Source organism: Epinephelus fuscoguttatus, linkage group LG13, assembly GCF_011397635.1.
Source record: "Epinephelus fuscoguttatus linkage group LG13, E.fuscoguttatus.final_Chr_v1".
In the NCBI taxonomy this organism is placed as follows: Eukaryota; Metazoa; Chordata; class Actinopteri; order Perciformes; family Serranidae; genus Epinephelus; species Epinephelus fuscoguttatus.
In genome coordinates, this window is record NC_064764.1 from 17,328,512 (window position 1) to 17,353,325 (window position 24,814).

Here is a 24,814-nt window from a genome sequence, read left to right on the forward strand (position 1 = left end):
ATCATGCAGAACTCTAGCCTTGCCCATTCATTTTTTTAGTTAATAATTGTATTAATTAATTAAAATTAAATTCTGTGATTACATTTGAACGAGTAAAAGGTTTATATGTATTTGGGTGCCACACTCCAGGCTCAGTTGTTTTCAACCTAGAGTCTGCTAAAAAAAAAGACTACACCAAGTTTCTGGCATTTTAATAAATGAACCATAACTTTACTATAATAATAATAATCAGTACAAATGACAGATTGTCTGTTCCACTGGCTCATGGGGCACTAGAAAATTTGAGTTTGGAGAAACTCTTCAAATATATGCTGCAAGGTTTAGATTGTTGTAAACAGGACAACATTAAAGAACTATGAGCTCCAACTAATGTCAAGTTTTGACTTGAATTTCGGCCACAACAATTTTGAAATTTCTATTGAAACTCAATCAGGAACAGCTAGGGCCATCTATGTAATGTAAAACATATTTTAATAAATTGTACATGACTCTCTTCCCAGTGATACTGTGACAAGTATTCATTCAGATCCACCATGTAAAATAAGAGGCCCATACTGTCTCTGTATTTCTCCGTAGAGTCATATTTTAAACAAGAAACTGGACTTCAGTCACGCACTCACAAAGTGCAGCTCCAAGGATAATCTGAAGCACTCTCCCCGTGGAGGCAATGTATGTACCCTTCTGTCGTGACCAGTTGCCCCCCCCCCCCCCTCCTTTATCCTTAGATGGAGAAGTGTGAGTGACGTGCAGCAAGTTGCTTGTTGTGGCTCGCAAACCTAGATACATGGCTAGCTTGATGGTCTAGTATCATAGGAACCTTAGTTTGCACTCCCTTTTTTTCCACCACCATTTGATTCTTACACCTGAACCTTATAACTATGAATGTAATTTATTGTTGCCCCTTTCATACTCTGTGTGGGGTTAATCAGTGTAACTTTTAAAGCATAGCTTTACAAATATGACACAATACAACTTTGTCAATTTACAGAGGAATTTATTTGGCATTCTGAGGCAGCTCTCTGTACACCAAGTTGAACATGCAGTCACACATGACACTCATAATAGATGTACAAAACATGTCAGACAGTCATGACAGTTATACATATAAAATTATTATTATTAAGATCAAAAGGGTAGACTGATGTATAAAAGCATGGGCAGTGGGCAAGAGAAGAAGAAATACTACTAGCAAGGTTGTTATGCTAAGCATTACCTTACTGACATATATATGAGCACAAAAAACAGCAACTGGTCTGACAGTGTCTGATTTTAGTCACCGTTCTGCTGTGAGCGCAGTGCCATAAAACCCAAAATAACCCAACTGTCTGGCACCAAGGTGGCATCATGGTTTGAGAAAGCCAGATGACCAAAACCATATGCTGGCTAATGTCTGCCAGGCTCAAATATCATTGCACAAGTCACTTTATATCCTACCAGTCCCATCTAACAGCTGTGGCTTGACTTCCCACTGGAGTGGGCTGAATATGGAGGAAATATTACCCACTGACATCACTGCCATTAATTTCCTTTGGCTAGTGTCACATATAGTGATTCTTTAAAATTGTACATATTGTGTCTTGTCTGGTGTTTAGTAGTTAGTTCTCACTCTCTTATTGCAGCTATTGGAGATGTCACAGGAGACTAGTAGTTGCTCTACCACCAAGTTAAATTGCAAATTGTTCTAGTAAATTCTAGCTTTTGCCTTCCCTGGTAATGGCACTGATTTTCAGTTTTCTTCACATGAAATGTCATGATTCATGATGTCACCCAAATGAAACTGGCTTTGACCTTCCTTCCTCCCTTTTTGCCTCACATCCATCAATGGAATAAATGCTTGCTTTCAGCATAAGTCAAAGCATTGTGAGGTTTTATGAGTCTGATGCTATGCAGACGACAAATGTAATTTTTGTTTAAATTAAAAGATTTGAATATTTTGCTGTTATTGTTCATTTACAGTGCTGCACTGTGGACAGGTTGTAGTCAAAAGAAAGGAAGGCCGAAAGCAATTCTATTATTTTTAATTAGGAACAAATGACCAAACATTAGCCCTTATTAATTACCATAAAGAAATGAGCAGTGTTTGCAAATGAAACAGCTTATGTACAGCTTCATTTCTAATTTCTAACGTTTAATTCAACATTCAGGATTGCTCACTGAGGGCAATTTCTGTAGCCCTTTATTGGTTGAGAGGACTGTTTAATTTCAACTATGGTTTATTCCCTGCATTTGTCTGCTTATTTAAGACCAGAAGTATCACTTATGAGAATATTTGTCTCTATAGTCCATAGAGAGTTTTACATTATTTAGTAAACTGTAACTCGAAAATAAAGGATGTTTTGTTGCCTCTTGCAGCTGTAGACTGAGAAAAATAACTTAATTCACTGGGCCGACTGCCGGCGACTTTGAAGGTGGAACTTTTACTTGTAATGTTACTCAATGCACGAGGTGAAGACATGAGTCAATCAACACACCTTAAATATTCCATATGACAACTTCGACCATCACTTTAGTTTTTATGTGACATACACTTTTAGTAATTTCGGCCGGGTTATGTAAACTGCATGTATTCTAATCCTCACTTGGAGAAAAACAAGCCTGGCGGAGTGTCGTTCCTGTGGGCTCCACCAACACTAAACCCCTGAGCTTGCTTGAGAAAGACTAAATGCACAAATCCGCCACTTTTAAATATCCCAGTGAGAGAGACTTTCACTGCAGCCTGTTTTATTTTGTTCAGAAATGTCCACATGCAACCTGTGTGGATGATAAATGAGGCACAGACTGATAAAGGAGGAAACACAGTGAGTGCTGGACGGAACAGTGACAACTCCTCCCACATTTAAGGGCACTGTTTGCAGTGGAAACGCTAGGGTCTAGGTACCATGTCTGTAGGTTAGTTTTGGTTCCAAAGGTACCATACCAAAAGTGTTTGGTGGAAACGGGGAACATGTGGCTGAATATCAGGAAGGCAATATCAGTAGACAGCGTGCTAATTACCTCCGGCAAGGAGTTTATGTTTTCGCCGGTGTTGGTCTGTTTGTCTGTTTGTTTGTCTGCAGAATAACTCAAAAAGTTATGAACGAATTTTGATGAAATTTTTAAAGTGGATAAAATAATAAAATAGCGCTAAATAGCACTGTGTATTCACCAAGTTTTAGAATGGACTCATTCCATGACTAGACATGCGCCACCGGTTGGCAGTGGCGAGTAAATAACCTGATGCAAATAACCTAATTGTGATGCAGGCTGCAAAATCTGATGCAGAGGGGGAGGGAATATCACCTACTTGGCAGAGGTCTGCACTCTCTGAGTGCTTTTCTAGTTGGGAAATGGATGCATGTTTAGTCATCTACCAACAAACACTTCTCCTTCCCCTTGTTAAGACTTGAAGGTTCCACTTTCTTGTCTGTCATGTCTGTCTAGTACACTATGCCATATACTTACAGATGTAAGAGGTATATATATATATATATATATATATATATATGTATGTACGTACGTACCTTAATTCTATACTTTTGGTTTTATATGGTATATTCTTATATTGGGTGTTTACGCAATTTAAAGTATTGTCTTGGTCCACTCAGGTTTACCTCCTTATGGTCTTTCCTCTCCTCTCCGTTAGAGCTTTTTAGTGCCTCTGCCACAAAATGCATTGACTTTATATGTATGTAAGTCTTTTTACTACCTAGTGTTGTTCCCATTGCTTTTACTGTGCTGCTGGGTACAAATGTATTTATTGTTAGTGTTATGTACTGTACCAACTCTGCTGTGTCTGCGTCTCACTCCTGCTTTCTCTCCCTGCAGTTACAAAGAGTCATTTACCATCGCAGCACACACATGTTTTATCATCCTCACACCCTAAACGAATGGTCTCAAGTTTAATTTGCATCTACTTGAGTCTGAAGACAGGAAATGCAAAACCATAAAGGAAATTATGGCAGCTTATTCAAGTATGTTCTTGTGACGCACAGTGTGATGTCAAGATTTTCTGAAGGTTTTGCACTCCTTTCAGGACTCAAAGTCTATTTGAAGATAAATAATTCCAGATATATCTTGAAACGTCATGATATTCAGCTACGGTGCCATTTACTGAACTATATACAACCCCCCTTGTGGCTGAAACGCACACTAACTAGTTTTGTCTCCAACTGGAAAGCACTGTTTGTTGAAGGGAATATAGTGTTTTAAAGAATGTGATGATTGTTCGAGGTTGGCCGAGAGTAAAGAGGATCCTCTTGAGGAGTCACCAGACGTAGCCAGAAACTAAGGTCATGTTTGATACATAAGCCAAGCTGACACAGAGTCAAAGCTCATGCTGGGCAGTGAGATGGATATGTCTTGCCCATTAGCTTCGAGTCATTGTATCCTTTGAATGCTGTTTGTCCAGATCAGGTTCAGGTCAAATATGACTGCCCACATTACAAACAATCTCAGACATCTCGTACAAGTATTTAAACAGACATTGTAAAATCAAGTGCCATGCCAGAAAAGCCCAAGCCTTCTCCCACCTCATTCCTCACCTCCGCCCCTGCAGGTTCTCATCCCCAGTGTTAAGCTGGACTATAGCCATGTTCAGTCTAGGTGTGGGTCCTTGGACAGGCGGGGCTACTCGGCAGGAGGTGGAAACGTGAGTCTTGTGCCGCAAGTCCATTGTCTCAGTGTTCATGTCAGTGTGATTTCTCTGTTGTGTTGTGTTTTTTCAGTGTTTCATTTTCCTTTACCTCCTCGCTTCACAGTTTATTATTTAGTCACTCACTCATAAGGCTTTACCTGACTGCTCCTGATCGACACGGCATCCCCTAATAGTGGTTTGTGTCCTGCGAGGATTTTCAATACTAAAGGCTGAATGTCTCCTCCTTTAACACTTGATAACATTCAGGACAGTAGCAGCTTTCGACTTCGTAGTATGGCCCTAAAAAAATATCACTATATTTCAGGGTATTTTTGTGAGAAATATATTTTTGACGATACGACAAAATACTTAAATAATTTTGTTATTGATTTCAAGCACATACAATTGCAACAAAATAAGTACTTAGCTTTATGTGTCTAAATGCATAAAGTTTGCCTTTTAATATTCAATAAAGACTAAATAAAAGTTATCTCTCAGTACTTTACCTTGTAAAAGAAGAAAATAAAACCACAAATCTAGCCATAGTAAAAAGTAAAAGTAAAACAGAAATAAATATTGCACTTAAAAACACACACACACACACACACACACACACACACACACACACACACACACACACACACACACACACACACACACACACAGTATTAAGCCTATTGCACAGATCCCTTTGTACTGCACTCAAGCATATCCACAGTCAAATTTTAGTGCATTCATTAAGTGCAGTTATTGCTTTAACCTGTTTGTCCTTGTTTCAACCGCTCTGTACCTCCTGCCCAAGAGCAGCAGTTCAGACAGGCGGTATCCTGAGTGGGATGGGTCCTTCAGAATGTAACACCACTGATTCCACACAACTGAAGTCCCTCCCTTTTTAGAACGAACTCCTGCACCGTGGAGCTGGTAGCAGTTTCGCTTTCAGCCATGCTGTACGTAACAGTATGACGTCATTATGTCACTAAGTTGGAATATTCCCATTATCACAATATGATTTTTAAAAAATAGTATCAGATACTTTAACCGGTATTATCAGGAGCAATATGATGTGGCACATTCCTAGATATTATATTTGCTATGATTGGTGGAAGTTCACTTTTAAAGGCTTAAAACATTACACAAATGCCTTTTATGAATGTAGTGCTAGTGTGTTTTACTTTTATCACACATTAGAGGCACTGCTCAGTATCAAAGCATGGTGGTGCAGGTTTGATGATAATAAGACAATTAAAACGTCTTTCTTGACTTTACATCACCTCCCTCAGGATCATCTCCTCTCATCAAACCTCTTTTAAATTGCATCAGGGAACTTGGGGTTACTGGAGCAACAGAGCCATTTAGCATCTTCCTTCTGAGAGGTTAAAAAAAGTGATGTCAGATGTGTTGCATTTGTAATTGCAATAAAGGTTTACCTGTGACTAAGATGAACAATATTATGTGACTCAGCAAATTCATGGCTGGTAATAAAGGCTGTGTGGGTCACTGTGATTCTAAATTATGTATCATTACACACAGAACACATGACAGTCACTGCTCTTTTATTATGAACAGAATCATGAATTCAACCTAAAGAGACATGCAACATTCAATCAATCAATCAATCAATCAATCAATTTTATTTATAAAGCCCAATATCACAAATCACAATTTGCCTCACAGGGCTTTACAGCATACGACATCCCTCTGTCCTTTTGACCCTCGCAGCGGATAAGGAAAAACTCCCTCCAAAAAAACCCTTTAACGGGGAAAAAAAACGGTAGAAACCTCAGGAAGAGCAACTGAGGAGGGATCCCTCTTCCAGGACGGACAGACGTGCAATAGATGTCGTACAGAACAGATCAGCATAACAAATTAACAGTAATCCACATGACACAATGAGACACACAGAGAGAGAGAGAGAGAGAGAGAGAGAGAGAGAGAGAGATGCAGGTAATGACAGTAGCTTACAACAACATTATTGAAAGTAATAATATTATAGTTATAGTTCTGGCCACTGTGGTACAATATGTTGAAAGTATGTATTAATACCTGGCAGTATACATGTGTGACAATAGTTATATGTGTATAATAACAGTAGAAGTATGACTAATGACTAATGATGGCAGCAGCAGCAGCAGGAGGCATCTGGCAGGACCACAGCAGCAGCACAACCACACACGTCACGCTGTCCAGGCGTGACGTGAGTTAATCTGAGAAACAGTGGAGCACAAAGGCTCCGGAGAAGAGGCCGAGTTAGTGACATCCAGAATGGACATTGGTGGCATGTTTTTGCTGGCAGATGGAGTGTGATAAATAAACAAAAGACAATTCATTTTTCAGATGTAAGCCACTGCCAAACTTGCCCACCCAAAAATAAAAGTAAAATAATCTCTGCTGTCTAATTTTACCTGGGAAAGCAAAACAAAAAGAAAGTAACCATCAATTTTTCTATTTAACTACATAGTGACATGCTTACATTGAAGGATAATAATGAAAACTTAAAATCACAGAACACTGTGCCTCAGATTCTCAAGAAGAAGAGTCTCATCACCAAGATTAATATCTGATGTCACTCCACAATGAGTGACAAATGGCCCAAAGGTTAACTGCTCACTTTCACAGCTGCACAATTGACAGTTCATGCGGCTTTTCGCAGCGAGCACATAAACTAGGAGAGTAACAAGGGGAAGGCCAAGGCCACAGGGTTTGTTGGCTGTGTTGTTGAAGCACTTGAGTGGATCTTCACAGCTTTATGAATGGACCAGTGTTGAAGACGGAAAGGCATAGTGCTGCTTTTTCAGACTGTTAACTGTCAAGGATGAGTGTAATAGATGTATTTCTACAGGCAAAGGCTGTAACATTGTCCTAATATAAATCTTATCTTATCAATCTCGGTGGTGGTCTTCACTCTTCACTCCACTCCAAAACTGTACTGTTCATCAGGTTAGGAGGTTAAATCAGCTCCATTCATGCATTTTAATGTGATCGGCTCTGAATGAGGCAGCGTCTGGAAAGGCTTTTAATTTAATTTAATGTAATTTATTGATATTAAAATATCGTAAATTAATCTTTTAAAGTCTTACAAATGCTAAGACATGGGAGGTAGGATTTTATGAATCATTTTTGCCATTTTATTATAAAATCTCAAAATAATTGGACACATCATGAAAAGACAAAAAATTTAAAAGAATAAATAGATTATCTCTAGGATTAACGTCACACATATCACTATAGCTGAACCAACAACACTCATATTTTGCTCAGAGCAGAGAATCCACCATTGAACCTTTTTTTTTTTTTTGCATAAATGCCAAAAATTCTTAAGTAATCTTAAGTAAATCCTTTCAATCTTAACACAATGGAAATTAAAACAGTCGAATCCCACATGTAGAGTGAGAAACACTATCGCCATTTCCCAGTTCTATTTCACCCTCTACCATGAGACAAAAAAAAAAATCATGTTTCATGTTTAATATTTGGGCAAAATTGCCTTTTACCCTAAATAAGTGATACCAGTTCATGTTTTGTTTCCCCTCAATTTCAGTTATTCTAAAATTAATCTTAAATCTCATTATGACTGGCATAAAAAAAAGTCTTAAAAAATCTGGATATAGGTTATAATTTTAAGAAGAAAACTTGACTTATATGTATATATATATATAAATATCTTTTGCATTTGTCTAGGTCAAGTGTATCGTAGACTAGAGGTTTATCATCTAAATGCTTCATCAGTTCTCTTTTGAATAACTTAAAATAATTGAAGCTGGATATCATATTATATAACTAATGGGTATTTAGGCTCAAGGTTTGTCTTATTTTACCTCACAAGGTGCAAAATCACCAAGTGTACCTGAAGCAAATTTTAACCCTCTGGAGTCTACGAACGCACCAGTGCATCCAAATCAAGACGCAGCCTCACTGAGTCTCCGTTTCAACTTGTGTCGAAAGTGCGAACTTCAAACTATACACCATTTTTAAATTGTGTTGATAGGCCAAGTAAAACCAGACTTATGATGAATAATTTACACCATGCTTTTTCCTGAATGTTGTCATCATGTTTGGTGCGCGTTTGTTGCAGGAAGAAACGGTAAAAACGGGCTATTGTAAGGAAAGTGCTCGCAAGCAGAAAAAAAAAACATGACACCCCTTTCCTATTGGAGGTGTTGTTTGTGTGATTTTAGGTCCACTGTGTTAATACAGTATGTCAGAATGAAAAATAACTGTAAAGTCACATAGGTGAGGTTACCCCAAAGGGTTAATGCTTTATAATGTAGCCCTTTGTTTGTTGTTAAATATGCACTTGATATTCCTTAGTGGACCTTTCCCATCCTGTCAGCCTGTGTTAGAACCAATCATGCAAAAGAAGAATCATCAAATGTAGTGTGCTCTCTGTAAATCGTGTGAACATGCTCATAGGAATGAAACAGATTCCAATAGTACAGATTTCAGATACAATGGCAGGAGAGACGAGCCAACCTACAGCCACGCTGACACAAACCACATCTCATCTGTCTCTGAGCTCATGCTGCATATCTCTGCTCGTGTCGTGCATGTGTAAGGGACTCCTGGTAGGTGGACGGGCTCTAGTGCATAGTGTACTTGTGCTCATAGTGTTGTGGAGTGTAACGTGGCTCACGACCTGCGCTGTTCATCATCCTCTCACTTTTTTCCCTCTCAGGCTCTGCGAGAAAGCAGACAAAAAATGAACGCCAAATCATTGGTTACAAAAGACATATCAACTAAATCGGTGACTTGGCAAAGTGATTGCTGACCACAGGCGTGTGATTCATCTCAGGACGTGGTGTATCTCTTGCCGCTCATTGTGCACTGTCTAAAGCTTTATAGCTCCGCTCGGTTTGCTGTCTCATCGGTTCACTCCTTACATATCTCTCTGTGGTTTCCTCCTCAGATCCCCAGGGTGTGTCACATAACTGCATATCCTTACCTCCTCTCTGCCTGTGGCCACTTTTAACTGTGCATTCCTTCTTTACCATCATCCTCACTGTACTGGTGTATGTTTGACAGGTTTTCTGAATGTGCCAAAATGTTTTTGGCTCAGTTACATCACATAGCTTGCATTCAATCTTGGTTTGTTTGGTTTAACAGACACCAGCAGTTCTCCGCACAGCAGAACGCAAGGACTGTTATTTAACAGTCACTGGTATTCTGCTCTTGTGCTTGTGTTTTCTAATAATTACATGCAATTAGATATCGCTGCGTTGGAATGTGGGAAACTGCAGCCTTTAATTCTCAGTTGATACCCAATCATTTTCCTCAAACAGCAGCTGCAGTTTAGTGCAGATCAGATTCACTGCATCCCTCTCTATAATTCAGAAAAATGTGAGACACAATTTGGATCTTCTATGGAAGCATTATATGAGGTCAGTGAGAGTTTATGACCTCGCTGTGAACTGTAAGCTCTGAGCTTGTGTCTTCCTGATTTTGCTTCTTCCAGGTGATGATACAGAACAAGAAGATTGACTTGAGCCACGTGACCTCCAAGTGTGGCTCTCTAGACAACATCCATCATCGGCCAGGTAACCGTCAGTCTGTACTCATTCAGGGGGAAGTGAGGGGTAACACTGCGGTTAATAGCAGTGGAATAAAGGTTAGAGAAGCACTTTCACGACCAGAAGGTTGCCAGTCTCTAACCTTGGAACTTGAATTTATATCAGGAATGTCCAGCACTCTTAAGGTGTTTTCACATATAGTTTTTTTTACATGAACCAAACTCAGTCTTCTGAAGGTGGACCAAAAAGTGGACCAAAAAAAAAACAAAAAAAAGCTGAGTCACCACTTTCAGTCTGTTAAGAGGGCTGAAAATGACTAAGTGTAAAAACACCCTAAAGCACTGCCTCGGTGAAGTTGAACAATGTGCTTATCTTTCCTGAGCTGTTCAGACTGTGGTTATACCAGGCAGCTCCCAGGTCTGAATGTGTGTGTGGTTAGAAAAACAAGGCACACAATGGGATAGCAACTGTTAACTCTGACCTGCAAGGGTTAGGAAATCGCAGCATCCAGTTGCACTTTGTCTGGTAGTTTTACATTTTCTCCCACTAAACTACACTATATACTCCTAGCATTAACATGCTAACTTTGTAAGGGCTAATGGACAGCTAGCAGGTTATTTTTTAAAAAATAAACCCAGACAGGTTGATGCAGGAGGGGCTTGAGACACACCGAAGGGATTTATTTTGCAGTGGTGACCTGCTTGCTGTACATTGTTCCGCTTATTACGTGGCTACTTATTAAAGAAATCATTAATGTTGACAAATTTGTAGGCAATGGGGCAAGATTTTGGTATCGAAAGTGTTCTGGTTTCTGTTTGTAGTCCATTTGTAGTCCCACTAGGATTGAGAATCACGTTTGAGCAGCAGGTTAACAGTCTGAAATGCAGTCTCCAAACCAATCGGCACAGTTCCGGCACAGCTTCTTATTAACTTTCTAAAAAAATTATCTGCATCCATATGCAGATCAGTTTAATAAAGAAGCAGTGTAAAGATTAGCTGAAATGACCGGCGCATGAAGAGGAAGTCTTTGCTCAGATATCCGCTGGCTAATCGGATCAGCTCCGAAGATTAGCCCTGACCCCCAGAGGCTTATCTCCGTCAGACCGATAGCCGATGGGTTTCAAGATTCATTCATTCATTCACTATCAGCAATTGGGTGAGAGGCGGGGTACACTCTGGACAGGTTGCCAGACTATTACAGAGATGACACAACCACACAGAAGGATCTCAACCGGCTGACGGGTTCGGACCTGGAACCCTCTTGCTGTAAGGTGACAATGCTAACCATTGCACCACCATGCTACCATGGTTCTGAGATAGAGAAATCAATAATGTGGCCAAAAATATTAATGTAGAATGATTGTATTGCTTCTATCAATCAGACTAGCACATTCAACAAAGCCATGTCATAAATCTGGATATCAAATCTGAAGCAGGAAAAATCCACGTTAATGCAAGGCACAGGTATAGAAAGCACATTGTGATCCAGATGTGATCGCATCAGCATTTTAATTGGATCTTAGCCTTCTCAAGAAACAAATCAGACCAGCAAGCTGAAAGGTCACGAAACTCCGCCTCTTCCTGCTATCTTAAGCAAGCTAAGCAAAAGCTCCATGTTGTAGCATTGGCTGGCAAGTTTTCCCTCTGAAAAGGAGAATTAAAAAAATTGGTAAATGCAAATGCCCATGGATCGGATGCCATTCTCCAGATAATGTATCCAGATGTAAATGAGGTGTAGGTGTAAGACGTGTAGGACATGTATACCTGTATACAGTGTGATGCCATGAACTTTAATGCACTGTAGCGGTTTGTTAACTGGCAATAAAGTGCAGTCTAATCCAATTTAAATAATGAATGTAATTTGCAGTTTATATTTAACTCCTGAAATAACACCACTCCAGTCCAACGAAGCTCTGCTCTGTTGAAGCACGCAACAAACTACATTTGGATTGACAGCTCCATGTATCCGTCCGCAGGCGGCCGAATGTGGGAGGTGTTGTGATTCCTGGCGGCCTCCCTGTGTTCTGTGTTTCTAACCTGAGTGTGTGAGTGTGGAGCAGGATGCTGATGAAGTGTTGATGTACTGAATTGGGTCAAACACGGAGAGGGTTATGCATCCAATTTAGACTTTTCATTCCAGTCACTGACAGTGAAAGAACCAAAAAATTGTGCAGACTGTCAATGATGTGTGCTCTGTTTATTAATGATGTTGCACCCTTCAGATGTTCATTGGGTGAGGCAGGTCTCAGGACAGTGTTTTTATAGTCAGAGTTTGAGTTGTTGCAGAAAATGGATATTGTCAATTACCTCAAAATTGTTCTTGAATAAGTACACTTTCCACCACAGGAAATTGTGTAAGGTTTACACTTTTTGATGCCTTGATCACCAGCTATTAAATTATATTCACCTCCACTGTCTATAAGAGTCTTTCTACATAATAAGATAATAACCAGTGGTAATGTATACACAGATTTTTCCAGTGGTCCTTCAAGTAATCACTGTTGGAAGCAACAAGATTACTGTTGACCAGAAACATCACAGACCTATTTTTTGATAAAGCACTGAAAAGATTTAGGGACGCTACCAGCAGGGATTCTGAATGACAGACCCCTTGCTGTTTTGCTGTAAGGTGTGGAAGCCCCTATCTCCCACATGGCGTTGTGGTGACTGCTTTAGATCCTGCAGCTCCCTCTGCTGGTCTCTTTCTATCTGTCCATTTAAAGCCTTTATTCAGTGAGGGCTTGCTGGGTGTCCATCCTCCTACAGAACAGCATATGCATTTACTTTCCCAATGAAATCTGTTTCAACAGACCAGAGTTTTGTGCAACTGAACTTTCCAATCACCTTGACTTTTCTTTCAACTTTAGTGAGTTGCTACCATCTGTGTGAACCTGAGTCCATATGTAATCTGGATTCTCTGTATAGTTTTTACACTTCCTTTACCTCTCTCCCAGGGGGCGGTAACGTGCGTATAGAGACTGTGAAGTTGGACTTCAAAGACAAAGCCCAAGCCAAGGTGGGTTCTCTGGAAAATGCGCACCACACTCCTGGTGGAAGCCGTGTCATGGTGAGTGTCAGCTCCATGCTCCAAATCCATCACTTAAAGGAAAACAAGTTTTTGAGGCATTGTCTTATTAGCAAATGTGGATATAGATACTAGCAAGAAAAACTCTCTCCTTATTTTTGGAGTGTAGTGTCCAATACAAGTCTTGGTGGACAGACTTTTTAGTTGCCTAGGGGGGGCCTATAGGGGAACACCACCCAAATTAAGTATTCCAGTATGTTATTTCCATGGCCTGGGAATGCTCACCCAGTATTTGTAAACATGAGACACTCTCTTTTAAAGCCAGAAACCAGAGAAGTAAGTCTCAAACTTGTGATGTCAGTGTATAAAGTCTGGAGCTGCTTCATAGACAATGAATGGGAGCCTGATTTTATGGACCCTTGGAATGTTGGTTTTCTTTTTTACACCCAAACGATCTTTATTTATTGTAGTGTTCTCAGTTGTGAAACTAAAAATGTGCCCATACACACTGTCATCTATAACATTTTTCCCAATTCATTGTTTATGGCAGTGGTTCCCAACTAGTGGGTTACCATCCAAAGGTGGGTCCATTCTGAATGGCCCGCAAGTGACTCCAGCAGTTTTTATTCTGAAGTGCCACTTCTTGCTGTAGAGTGAGTGACTAATGGACACCTACTTGACAGAGGCAGCAAACTATCTTGACGACATGACCAAACGCAAGTATGACGCTGATTATATTAAACTGTGTGGACTAAGGAGAAATCTGGACCCTATGTTTCAACCAGTTGGGAACCACTGATCTATAGAGCAGCTCCAGACTTTATACCCTATGACATCATGAGTTTGAGTCATGAGCTTTAGCACTCTGGTTTTATGATTTGGGAGAGAGTTGTTCAGGTTTACTAGTATTTTTGGATTGTCTTAGACAATAGGAATAACGTATGAATTTTGAAAATCGGTGTAGTTCCCCTTTAATTTGTCAATTTACCTGTAAAGTGACGTGACTGTAGCTATAATAGCGTCCATATTTGAATTAACATATCAGGGCCCAACTATAAGGATTGCCCGATGGCCCAGGGCAAGTAAAAAGCCACATCAGGTTAGGAAATAAAGCAATTTGCTTGCCCAATCGAGCAAGTGGTAAAAAAAAAAAAAGAAAAAAAAAAAGAATTACAAACCTTATTTTTCCAGAGTGAATGATGGAAGTAGCTTAGGAGTGAGACGTCTCGCTTCCTTCTCATCTCTATTGAGAGTTGTCCATGGGCAGTGCCAATCAGGCACTCACGACAAAGTGGCGAAAGAGAAAGTTAATGAGCTGAAGTGCAAGCAAGTTTTAAGTTATCCTAAAAACAGTAGTTTAGTTGGTTGGTGTAAGAGGTGGTGGGCGAAATAAAGATTAAACATGACAATTAACTTAAGTCTTTATTGCTATTTGATAACTGCCAGTAAATAATACATTTATATAGGGATTTTTTGACCCATTTGCCCAACCCTGTATTATTGTAATCTTAAAAGATATGTGCATAGTTTGGTATACTGTAGGGTATAACTGGCAATGTAAATTAAAGTGGATTAAGTATGATTGTAATGTATCTCAAGAATTTGTTTCTAACAAGCCAATCTTCCAAAAACTTGTATTCCTTTATCTGCCCATGAGGGTGGCAGCAGAGGTATAGTATGCGCCGCAATCAATAAATAATGTTGAGGTAATTCAACCACCCAAGCTCATCTAGTATTCAGGCTCAGGCTCTGATCTGAAGTCATCACAGAATTAAGAGCAGCAACCACTGAGTAAAGTCTAGAAAACAGACTGGTGCTTTTTTCAAAAATTTAAAAGTCATAGTTGTTCTACATGATATGAAAATGATGCATTTCTTCTTCTCCATCCTCATCTCACGTCACACCACCCGCCTCTGTTAGATTGAGACCCACAGGCTGTCGTTTCGCGATCACGCCAAGGCACGAGTGGACCACGGAGCTGACATCGTTGTCCAGTCGCCGGGCCTGTCTGGCTCGGTGTCTCCCCACCGCCACCGGGACAGCCACCTATCATCCTCCGGCAGCCTCAACATGCTAGAGTCACCGCAGTTAGCAACCTTAGCTGAGGATGTCACTGCAGCTCTGGCCAAGCAGGGTTTGTGAACACTGGATCTCTGGGTTCCTGCTCTGCACCCTGGACATCCTCGTCCTGACTGATCCCTTCAAACTTTTCTGCCCACTCCTGCCACCCCGAGGCCAACCTCAGCTAAACCACAGCCTCTAAACATCTCCACTTCCAGATCCATCACTCAACTCTTAAGTAGAGACTCGAATTAGGAGCTACTGTACTTTGATCTTCTTTATTTCCCAAATATGTGCTATTTCTGGTTTCGTTGGCCTCTCTCTCTTTTTGAATGATGTTGCATAGAATAGTTCAGTCTGAGCACTGGTCCTAGACAGTGGCATATACAAAGTGGGTGACCAGGTGATGGCTTAACTGGTCCTGGATCAGTGTTATGAAGAAGCTACAGCCTTTTTTTCTACATTAAATAAGAAGTAATGTGGCCAGCACACCGTGCAGCACGTGTTGTTCTTGCTCAGTAAACGTGCATGGACGCCAAACCCCCACTAACAAACCAAGCATCCTTACTGCAAGTCATTCTTGTCATCCAATATATAATATATTTAACAAATATATATAGAAACATGTATAAAAAAATACAAGTTCTTTGCCATCTACATGTCCGAAAAACATTTTAAAAGGAAGTGACAATATGGCGATAAAATATACCTGTAAAATTGCATTACTGCAAGAACTAGGTCATGTTATGACGAGCATGTATTGATTCTAATATTAAAAGAGGCTATTTTGTAATCTAAAAACAGGATTTTAGTAAGTTATTTCCTCAATTATTGGATAAAGATTAAACAAGTTCATGTTTTGTAGTTATTAGTTGTTTACAGTGTAATGCTTGGTGACAATGTCAGACAGCTGATTTGGTGTTGCTAAGGAATGCATCTCAGTCCTGTTGAAGAGCATCCTACACTTGTACCCGCTCAGTAGTTCAATATAGACGCCTGTTTATACATCAAAACAATATTAAACACCGGAGCTCATCCCAGAAACCTGCAGCTACAAGTATCTCGTCTTAACAGCTGCAGATGTTGAGCTCCCGTGAATGAACAGTACAGATGTTCCTTGGCTAACACAGGCTGACGCTGCACTCATCAGGACTGTCTGTTGCCTGAACCACAAAGGGATGACGCTCCAAATTTGCGACCTGAGATTTAGCAGAAGATGCAGCTACTCTGAAATCTGTCTGTGCGTGTGCGTTTTTGGTGCAGATCCCATGCCGTTTTACGACGTATGCTACCGTATCTGGATGTTTTGTTGCAATATGTGGGAGAAGAAAGTGGAAATTAAAAAAAAAATATTTTGAAAAATCCATTAAAAAAGACAATTCATGAAGAAAAATAAAAACTGACCGAGAGAACTCGGATCCTGTTACATCTGTTAGGAAAAAAAAGTGTTTGGGTGATCTAGTTTCTTTTTCAGACACCATTTGTGGTATATCCTGCCTCCTGCCTAATTACTGCCCTCACCTGCGACTGTTTGTTTGCTTCTGTGTTTTTTCTGCATACCCCATCTTCGTGTACCCCCTCCCCACCTCCTGCTCCACCCTACAGCAACTGTAAATGTATTTAAAAGGTCAAGTAGATGTACGCAGTTTTTCTCTTGTTGATATGACACCAATTACAATAATTAATGACAATAAAAAGGTCAAAAAGTGAGACTGGGCTACTGTTTTCTATTTAGATTACAAGACATACTGTTAAAAGTCAGAAGTTTGGTGCATGGAAATACATTTATTTGATTTCTTGCTGAGAGTTCAAAGAGAAGATCGATACCACTCTCTCATCTGTACAGTAAATATGAAGCTACAGCCTGCAGACGAGTAGCTTAGCATAGCTTAGCTTAGCGTAGCGTAAAGACCAGAAGGGGGGAGTTGGCCAAGCTCTGTCCAAATGTTTCCAAATTCCAGCAACCAGCACCTCTTAAGCTCACTAATCAACACAATGTATATAGTTTGTTTAACCTTCAAAAACTGTATATAAAAAACTGCAAAGCTAACCGACTGTTTGCTGTAGCTTGACAGAGGGTGCACATTTTGTATAACTCTTGACAAGAAAACAAATAACAGGGTTCCCACAGATCCGTAAAATATCTTAAAAGACATTGTATTAATTATTTAAAAAATAAACCTTAATTGGTATTTAAATGTCTTAAATCAATCTTTCAGAAATCCCCAAAATGCTAAGACATGGGGAGAAGGATCTTCTAAATCTTTTTTCTCTGAGCTTGCGTTGTAAATCTTAAAATAATTGCTCATTTTAAATAACAATGATAATAATAATAATAATTTACCCAGTGCCTCTTGCATTAATGTCACCAGAAAGTTATGTTTTATGTACAATAAATATTTGGGCAAAAAGCTCCCTAAAGTATTTCATTTTTTAATGTAATTTAATTTATTTTTACCTAATTTCATTTCATTCATTTTATTTATTTGTTGTTTTTTTGTTTGTTTGTTTGTTTGTTTTTTTGGATTTGTAAAACTGGTCATTAATTTCATTCCAAGTGGCAAAAAAAGTCTTAAAAATTCTTAAATCCCACTTTCCTTAAGCTGTAGGAACCCCAGACTAAGCTTGTTTCCCGAAATGTCAAGCTATTCCTTTACCTTGCATCTGCCTGAATTAATTATGCAAATGTTTTGTATCAAATAAATAGAGTCAGAAATCTGGAAATAAAATGGGAGTTTGTGAAAAGTTTATTGTGGCAGATGGTACAATAAGTTAAGACCTAGGGATGGGTTGGGTGAGGAGTGTATTCATTTTGATGGCCAGTCCTGGGCCAAACCAGTCACTTCACCGGCAGATAGAGAGCCAGCCAGACCGCAAAGTGACGGGAGGGGGTGGTCATCGTTATCCCACCTTCCCCTCCATCACTGTTCCACTTTGAAAACCAGTGATGATAGAAATCCCCAATGAGACAAGGGGGGACTTGGCTGAAGATGAGGAGAGAAACCTCTCATGGGAAATCAGGACGGCTTCCGGAACAGCAGGAGGAGGAGGAGGAGAAAAAAAAAGCACCAGTTGGACAAAAGGAAAAAAAAAACGTGTAGAACAAAACAAAAGAAGGGTTCAGGAAATATGACATCTCATAGTCCTTTGTTCCCCCTGCTTCCTCAGATGGTACAGGAAACAGTGAGTAGATGTCGCGACACCATGGGGTCTGCACATATACGATGCTCACCACCGCAGTGACAGGGTCCTTACACCGACATGATGTGCTTGACAAAGGCTGGGGGTGACGACCAGGGCAGCACAGAGAGGACAGAAGAGAGGGAGAGGAAAAGAATGAGTAAACTATCCAATAAAATCAGTTTAAGAAAATCAGTTGTAGTTGCTATAGCTGAAATGTATGCACCATACAAAATACTGCATATTCACTTTATTGGAATATCTCTGTAAAGTGGAGGATGACGTCACACTTTCTAGATTAAAGGGGCAGTTCACACCAAAGTCAAAAATACTTATGTTTCCTCGTACCTGTGGTGCAATTTGTCAGTAAAGATTGTTTTCATGTGAGGAGTCGAGTGTGGGAGATATTGACTGTAGAGTTACACACTTAACAAACGATGTGAAATCTAAAAAAGTTATAGCAGCATGTATTATTAGTCATAATGTCATAATTTGTGGCTCACCCTCATAGTTGACACAGCCGTTCTCATCCTCCTGTCCTGCCATGAGAGCATCAATCTCAGCCTCAGTCATCTTCTCTCCTGTAGGGGGAGGCAGAGGATAACCAGCATTAATAACACACACACACACACATACACACACACACATATGCAGAGAGACAGACGACTGCCCTTGACCTAACTCACCCAGTGTTGACAGCACAATACGCAGCTCAGCACCCATCACTGTGCCGTTGCCCTCCTTGTCGAAGACGCGCAGACCCTCAACGTAGTCCTCGTATCCGGCCTTGTTTGGGCTGTTGATGATGGTCTGGAGCATGGGGAGGAAAGCCTCGAACTCTACTCTCTTGTTGGCCATCTCTGCATGATGGGAGACAGTGATGACAGTCAGTTACGTCCAAGGAGTGAACAAGCCCGGCAGGTCACAGACAACAGGCCCCACACAGACAAAATCCTTGTCAGCACATTTTCAACATCCGTTATTTATCTCCACCTTTCTACTACAGGTGCTTCTCCTCTACAGGTGTTGTGACAGTTTGGACAGATGCTTTTTTTTCTACTTTATTTTTCATTTATAATCTTATTTGGTAGTTTTGAGTGTGTCACAGGGCAGAGTGAGGCACAGTTCTGGTTCTGTCAGTGATGCATGGTGGAGATTCATGGAGCTATTTTGGTTTAAAGGTTACAGAGATTTACACCTGCATCATCGCCCGTGTGCACAGACCAGACCAGAGGCGTATGTCAAAAATACAGCTATGTGCTTTTTTTAGGATTTTACCAAGCAATATGTGTGATTAAAAATCTGAGGAGGAACACCAGACCAGTTCTTTAATGGAATAAAAACATCGTTGCACTGACCTCTAAGGGTTCATAGATTCAAATTTGTTGTATGTCTGACCTCATTCACCATCCTAGTAGAGTGTGCACAGGTGGGTCAGTGTATGCAAAAAGGTGCAGCACAAACAGCCTGTGAGTATTTTATCTGTATTTGTTTTATTTCTGACAGATCTGCTCAATATCTTTTCTTTATAACCATAAAAACTGATTTCAAAGCAAAGAAAACAGCTGATTTTGTTGAACATGACTGATTCCAGCCACAAAAGCAGTCCCTAGATAATTTCTTCTTCCTAATCCATACCTACTTTAACGTTACACCATGTGCCTCTTTAATAAATGAAACACAAAAATTGTCACAACACCATGAATGAAAACCAAGTGTCACATCACCTTGGTTACATCTGGCCTCTGAAAGACAAGATTTAACTATGTGTTTTTGCTAGTAATGCTTAGTACGCACATTACAGATCAGCTAATACCCATGCACAGATCATTCATTTTCTTATTATCATCAGACGGACTAGAAGTAGTATCTCATATGCCAAGTAGTCTAATTATTTGGGACTACTTGAACTATTTTTTGCGAGAAATGATCAAATTCAAACATAAAAATAGGACAAAACATCCAAAATAATCTTCAAAACCATAAATCCATAAACATCTTCAACTAATTTCAGTGAAATATGAAAGGCTAAATATATATGTCTCACCTTCAGCGGAGGGGTTTCCCAGGATCTTGTTCACCTCCTTGTTGGTGGGGTTCTGTCCCAGAGCGCGCATGATGTCAGCGATCTGGTTGTAAGCCACCTTGTTGTCACCCACCCTGTCAAACAGACCAAAGGCCTCCCTGTAGTCTGCAGAGTGGAGGGAGAAGAAGATATTAATGTTTTCATATTCATGAACTGGCTTGTGTTTGTAAGTTGAATGCCTCAGCTGCACTTTGTGATGTCATCATTTTGTGTGATAGAATATTTTAATAATATTGCATAAGGGACTTTAAATTATTCAGCAAATAAAATGCATTTGGAATTCATTTCATGTGTTTTGTTTTATATTAAATACACATCATTATCTTATATGTAAAATGCTTTTTTCCCCACAGTATGAAACAGTGGCTAAGTATAGTCGTGGCTATAGCGAGCCTGCCAGCAGGTGGAGGCAGCTCCTCTACAATCTAACAAGGGAAGAATACAACAAGGGCAAGACGTCTCTATAGGTTGTGGTATTATGGACTGGCTCATGCCGAGCTCTGTCACCACTCATACTATTTCTATCGCAGCTGTCTCTTCTCTCTCTCCCTCTCTCTCCGCAGCGCTATGGGCTCTTTTAAAAGACCACCTTGGAATTGATAAACATAGCTGAGAATATGAGCCCCCTCCTTTTAAAGGCAAGGGCCCCTCTGTGGGTGTGCTGAGTAGAAGAAGGGAATGCTGACTGCAGCGTAACAAGCAGCCGACCAGACGACAGGTCTGGTCAGGTGGCGCCCCGTCCAGGGTCAGCTGGGACCGATAGCACACAGGTTTTTCCTCCTATCAAACACTACACTATCATTAAACACCTTTAAGGGATCCTTCTCAGTGAAATGAGCTGCTGAATTTTTTCCTCTCAACAAATGGTTTCTCAATAAAAATGTCACTTAATATCAGGACAAAGGGATTTAATGAAGCCTTCTCCAGTTCTGGATAACATGTGATATGATGTGAGTGCTTTTTAACTTGAAACCAGCTAATTTACTGTGTTTAATTTACCTGCTCTGGTTGAATGCGACAATTAGCACAATCAGCTTGTGTTTGTTTGGAATGAAAGCCTGCAGATGTTTAGCTGTGGATGCACAATACACCACTTTTATTTGCACTTTGACTCACAGAATGTGGCATTGAATACAGCTGACAATCACTTGATGTGTACATTGTTCATTTTTTATATAACTTGGCAAGGTATTCAGAGAAGAAACTACTATACTATTTTGTTTAAAGGATGCTTTCTTTCTCAAACCATGCTGATAACTTTAAAACACACAAATGACAGGCGACCATCTGTCATGACCACTTTAAGATCCCGAGCCAAGTCTGTTGCAGGTTGGCATTCTTTAAGGGAGGGGCAGTGCCACTCTCGTAAAACATATCAGCCTCCTGCAAAGTGATTTATTGTATTTGATGTTTTTTTTCCGTTTGCCAGACAGCAGGCCAAGCGATATGTAGGAGAAGGATGGGTTAGGTTTTATGGACTGTGTGGAGTGTCACATGGCAGCAAAGGTAAAATGAGGTGTACTCACCATCAATCTGGTCTGCGCTGAATTCCACCTAGGAGCCAAAACAAAGCAGCCACATTAGTATGACATATAAAAATGTAACAGTTTTGATACTCCATTTAATCAACACCACCAACCACTTGTATTCAAGAGGCTGGCACAAGCAGGCATTCACACTTAATCTGGACTAATTAATCAGGTCTACACTGGGGATTAAACTTGTCTCTTTGCCAAAATTAGCTTCACATAGTGGCACCCGATCTGTGGAGGTCCATCTTTAGCTACATTAACATGTCCACATTTGGTGTCACCCTGCATAGCCATCACACATTAGTCACCACTCTGTTAGTCCAATCCGGACAGCAGGGGGGCGTGGTCTAAACCATGGTGAGCTATCCATGGTTCTAGTCATTCCCCTCAGTCATCTGTGCAGTACAGTGTAGTCCTGCAAACTCTTGCTTCTCCTCCTCTCATTGACTCACTCTGGGCTGTCCATCTACTCAGAAATGTTCTTATAAAGGTTTCAGCTCTGGTTAGGATTTTTAGTACTTGGGCATTGTGTCAGGATGATAATAGGTGTGAATTAAATCAAAACTTTAATTTAGATTTATTTAGAAACACCACAATATTTTTTTCTAGGATGTGATGCACAATAATGCGGCATTTACACTGTAAATACACTGACACCTATGATCAAAGTAGTCCTCTGTTTTCTTCACATTGTTCCTCCCTCAACTGTGTGAAATAAGAATTCAATATAAAAGCATTGCTTGTTTCCTCTCTATAACCCCTCTTAAAGTCGGTCTACTTTTGTCATGCAACTCTGATTGTGAGTGGAAAAGTCAAATCCCAGCTCCACCTGAGCAGCCATCATCCTATCTCCATCACTCCCCATTGCAATACTCATGCTTTCACGGTCATTGTACCTTGACGGCGGACAGGTCGATAGCGGGAGCTTTAGGAGCAGGGGCTGGCTCTGGTGCCGGTGCAGGTGCAGGTGCTGCTGCAGGTTCGGCCTTCTTGGCGGGAGCCTTAGGGTCCTTCTTGGGTGCCATTTCAAGCTGATAGTAGTAGCACTGTGATCCTCAAGCACAGACAATTCCCGGTTCGGATGACAACACAAGGAGTGTAGCACAGAGTGGAGGGGACTCGGAGCAAAAAATCACCACCGGGGCGTATATATATGAGGCTATTTTTCCTCTTGACCCCCGTCAACACTGTCCCCGTGTGAGGATTGGATGGCGGAGGGGAAGGGGTGTGTGTGTGGATAGGTCCACTCTAAACATGGAGTATAGGGCTGCGGGCCAGAACGTGTTTATTTACGCCGCATATCTATAATAAAAAACGAAAACACTAGAAAGGGTGTGGAGGGTTACCTGGGGACGTGCGAATTCCTGTGGACCACAAGTGAGTAGTCCCACTTTTACGCACGGCGTCACGCGCCATTACGCACAACCTGAACCCGATCTGAGAAACAAGGACTACGTGAGGATGGTATAGCGCTCTAAAATCGTTAGATGTGAAGATATCATTAATTTTGCGCCCATTTTGACCTCTAAATATCCTCATGTGATAAATGACCCTCTTAACTTAATAACTTAACTTAATAATGACTTATTAAAGCCCAAGTTGAACTCTGAAAGAGAGGAAGAGCTCTTAGCTACAAAGTGAGCAGCTGATCAGATGTAGTGTTGCGTAACATCTTACTCCAGTAAACATCATCCTCTGCCAGTTAGAAATTAATGTTTCAATGAATTGCCAGAAAGAAGATACTGGTAATAAGGCGAGGGGGGGTTCCCAGGAAGGAGAAAACTGTTTCTTGTCATATGCCCTGAGCTCTACAGCATGAGTGTAGATCATATCACATAGAGTTAAGGATAACTTAACCTTAAGTCTGTTCACCCACCTGATTTGATGACTTTATCTGCTTTTATCCTTTAAGCCAGGTCTTCAGGAATCACATCTCACATTCACACCCTGTATCATGTACAGTTTTAAAAGGGTGGAGGTTATGTCAGCATATCCATATATATTTTTTGCTGTTTTTTTCCCAACAATGATATGGCACTTTTTGTAGTCCCCATAATATTACTGAAGTGGGTGTAACTCATCTCTGACTGCAGCTCTGCTGGACTGATCAGTGGCTCCATGTTTGCCAGCTGCTGCCCAGCCAACATTTGTATGTGGGGCCCATGTGGATAGTAAATGGGCTAATAAAAATGAGTCCTATAAAGGATTGTCCATCCCACCATAATGGGCCCATGTCAGTTGCCCACATGGTTGGGTTTAATCAACTGGGCCCCACATAGGTTACACTAGGGCTACCTGGGTACAAAGTGGGCACTGGCCCAAAATGGGCATCTTATCTGGGGTCTACTTAGGTAAACCCACCTATTTGGGCAGTTGGCAAAGGACCAATATGGAACCTGTGGACATTCCCATATAGGGCCCATTTTTCTGTTTATTTACAAGCCATATAGTTCACACATACAACTGTTGGTTGGGTGTACAGCCAAGTATTGCACTGAACTCAGTGCATTTGGTGTAGTCAAACAAAGATGACATATTTGGCTGAATCAGGCTTCAGTGAAGTGATGAAACAAAGCAGTGGTGGTACTTAGATCTTTTATTCAAGTAAAAGTAGCAATACCACAGTGTGATAATACTCTGTTACAAGTTAAAGTCCTGCATTCAACATTTTACTTTCGTAGAAGTACAAAAGTACTGGCATCAATATATACTTCAAGTACAAAAAAAGTACCCATTATGCAGAATGGCCCATTTCAGAATATCATACATTATATTACTAGATTATAATTAGTGATGCATTAGTGTATTCATACT

General features: G+C 40.4%; 2 protein-coding genes across 11 annotated transcripts in view; one reads left to right on the forward strand and one right to left on the reverse strand.

Moving 5' to 3' along the window:
• The window catches only part of map2 (microtubule-associated protein 2), a 134,680-nt gene extending 118,783 nt beyond the window's left edge, over positions 1–15,897 (forward strand). For 7 of the 10 annotated variants that reach the window (XM_049593794.1, XM_049593798.1, XM_049593800.1 and 4 more), the window contains 4 exons: positions 4,535–4,627; positions 10,062–10,143; positions 13,071–13,183; positions 15,062–15,897. In XM_049593794.1, coding sequence (XP_049449751.1) covers positions 4,535–4,627; positions 10,062–10,143; positions 13,071–13,183; positions 15,062–15,283 — 510 coding nt within the window. In that variant the 3' untranslated portion in view covers positions 15,284–15,897. The remainder of the gene's footprint in view (positions 1–4,534; positions 4,628–10,061; positions 10,144–13,070; positions 13,184–15,061) is intronic. The other 3 variants (XM_049593797.1, XM_049593803.1, XM_049593796.1) reach the window with 2 other exon arrangements.
• Positions 15,898–17,926: 2,029 nt separating this feature from the next.
• On the reverse strand, positions 17,927–23,130 carry myl1 (myosin, light chain 1, alkali; skeletal, fast). The gene is made up of 6 exons (XM_049593842.1): positions 22,897–23,130; positions 21,995–22,022; positions 20,430–20,573; positions 19,069–19,242; positions 18,886–18,963; positions 17,927–18,482 (listed from the first exon to the last, which is right to left on the reverse strand). Exons 1-6 carry the CDS (start codon positions 23,023–23,025, stop codon positions 18,454–18,456), a joined length of 582 nt encoding a protein of 193 aa, XP_049449799.1. The 5' UTR covers positions 23,026–23,130; the 3' UTR covers positions 17,927–18,453.
• Positions 23,131–24,814: the final 1,684 nt, after the last annotated feature.

Coding starts and splice junctions, on each gene's coding strand:
- myl1 (XM_049593842.1), bottom strand. CDS start 23,025: ATGGCACCCAAGAAGGACCCTAAGGCTCCCGCCAAGAAGGCCGAACCT. Junction 20,574..21,994: donor CAGCGCAGACCAGATTGATG/GTGAGTACACCT, acceptor TCCACTCTGCAG/ACTACAGGGAGGCCTTTGGT. Junction 18,964..19,068: donor TATTGTGCTGTCAACACTGG/GTGAGTTAGGTC, acceptor CTCCCCCTACAG/GAGAGAAGATGACTGAGGCT.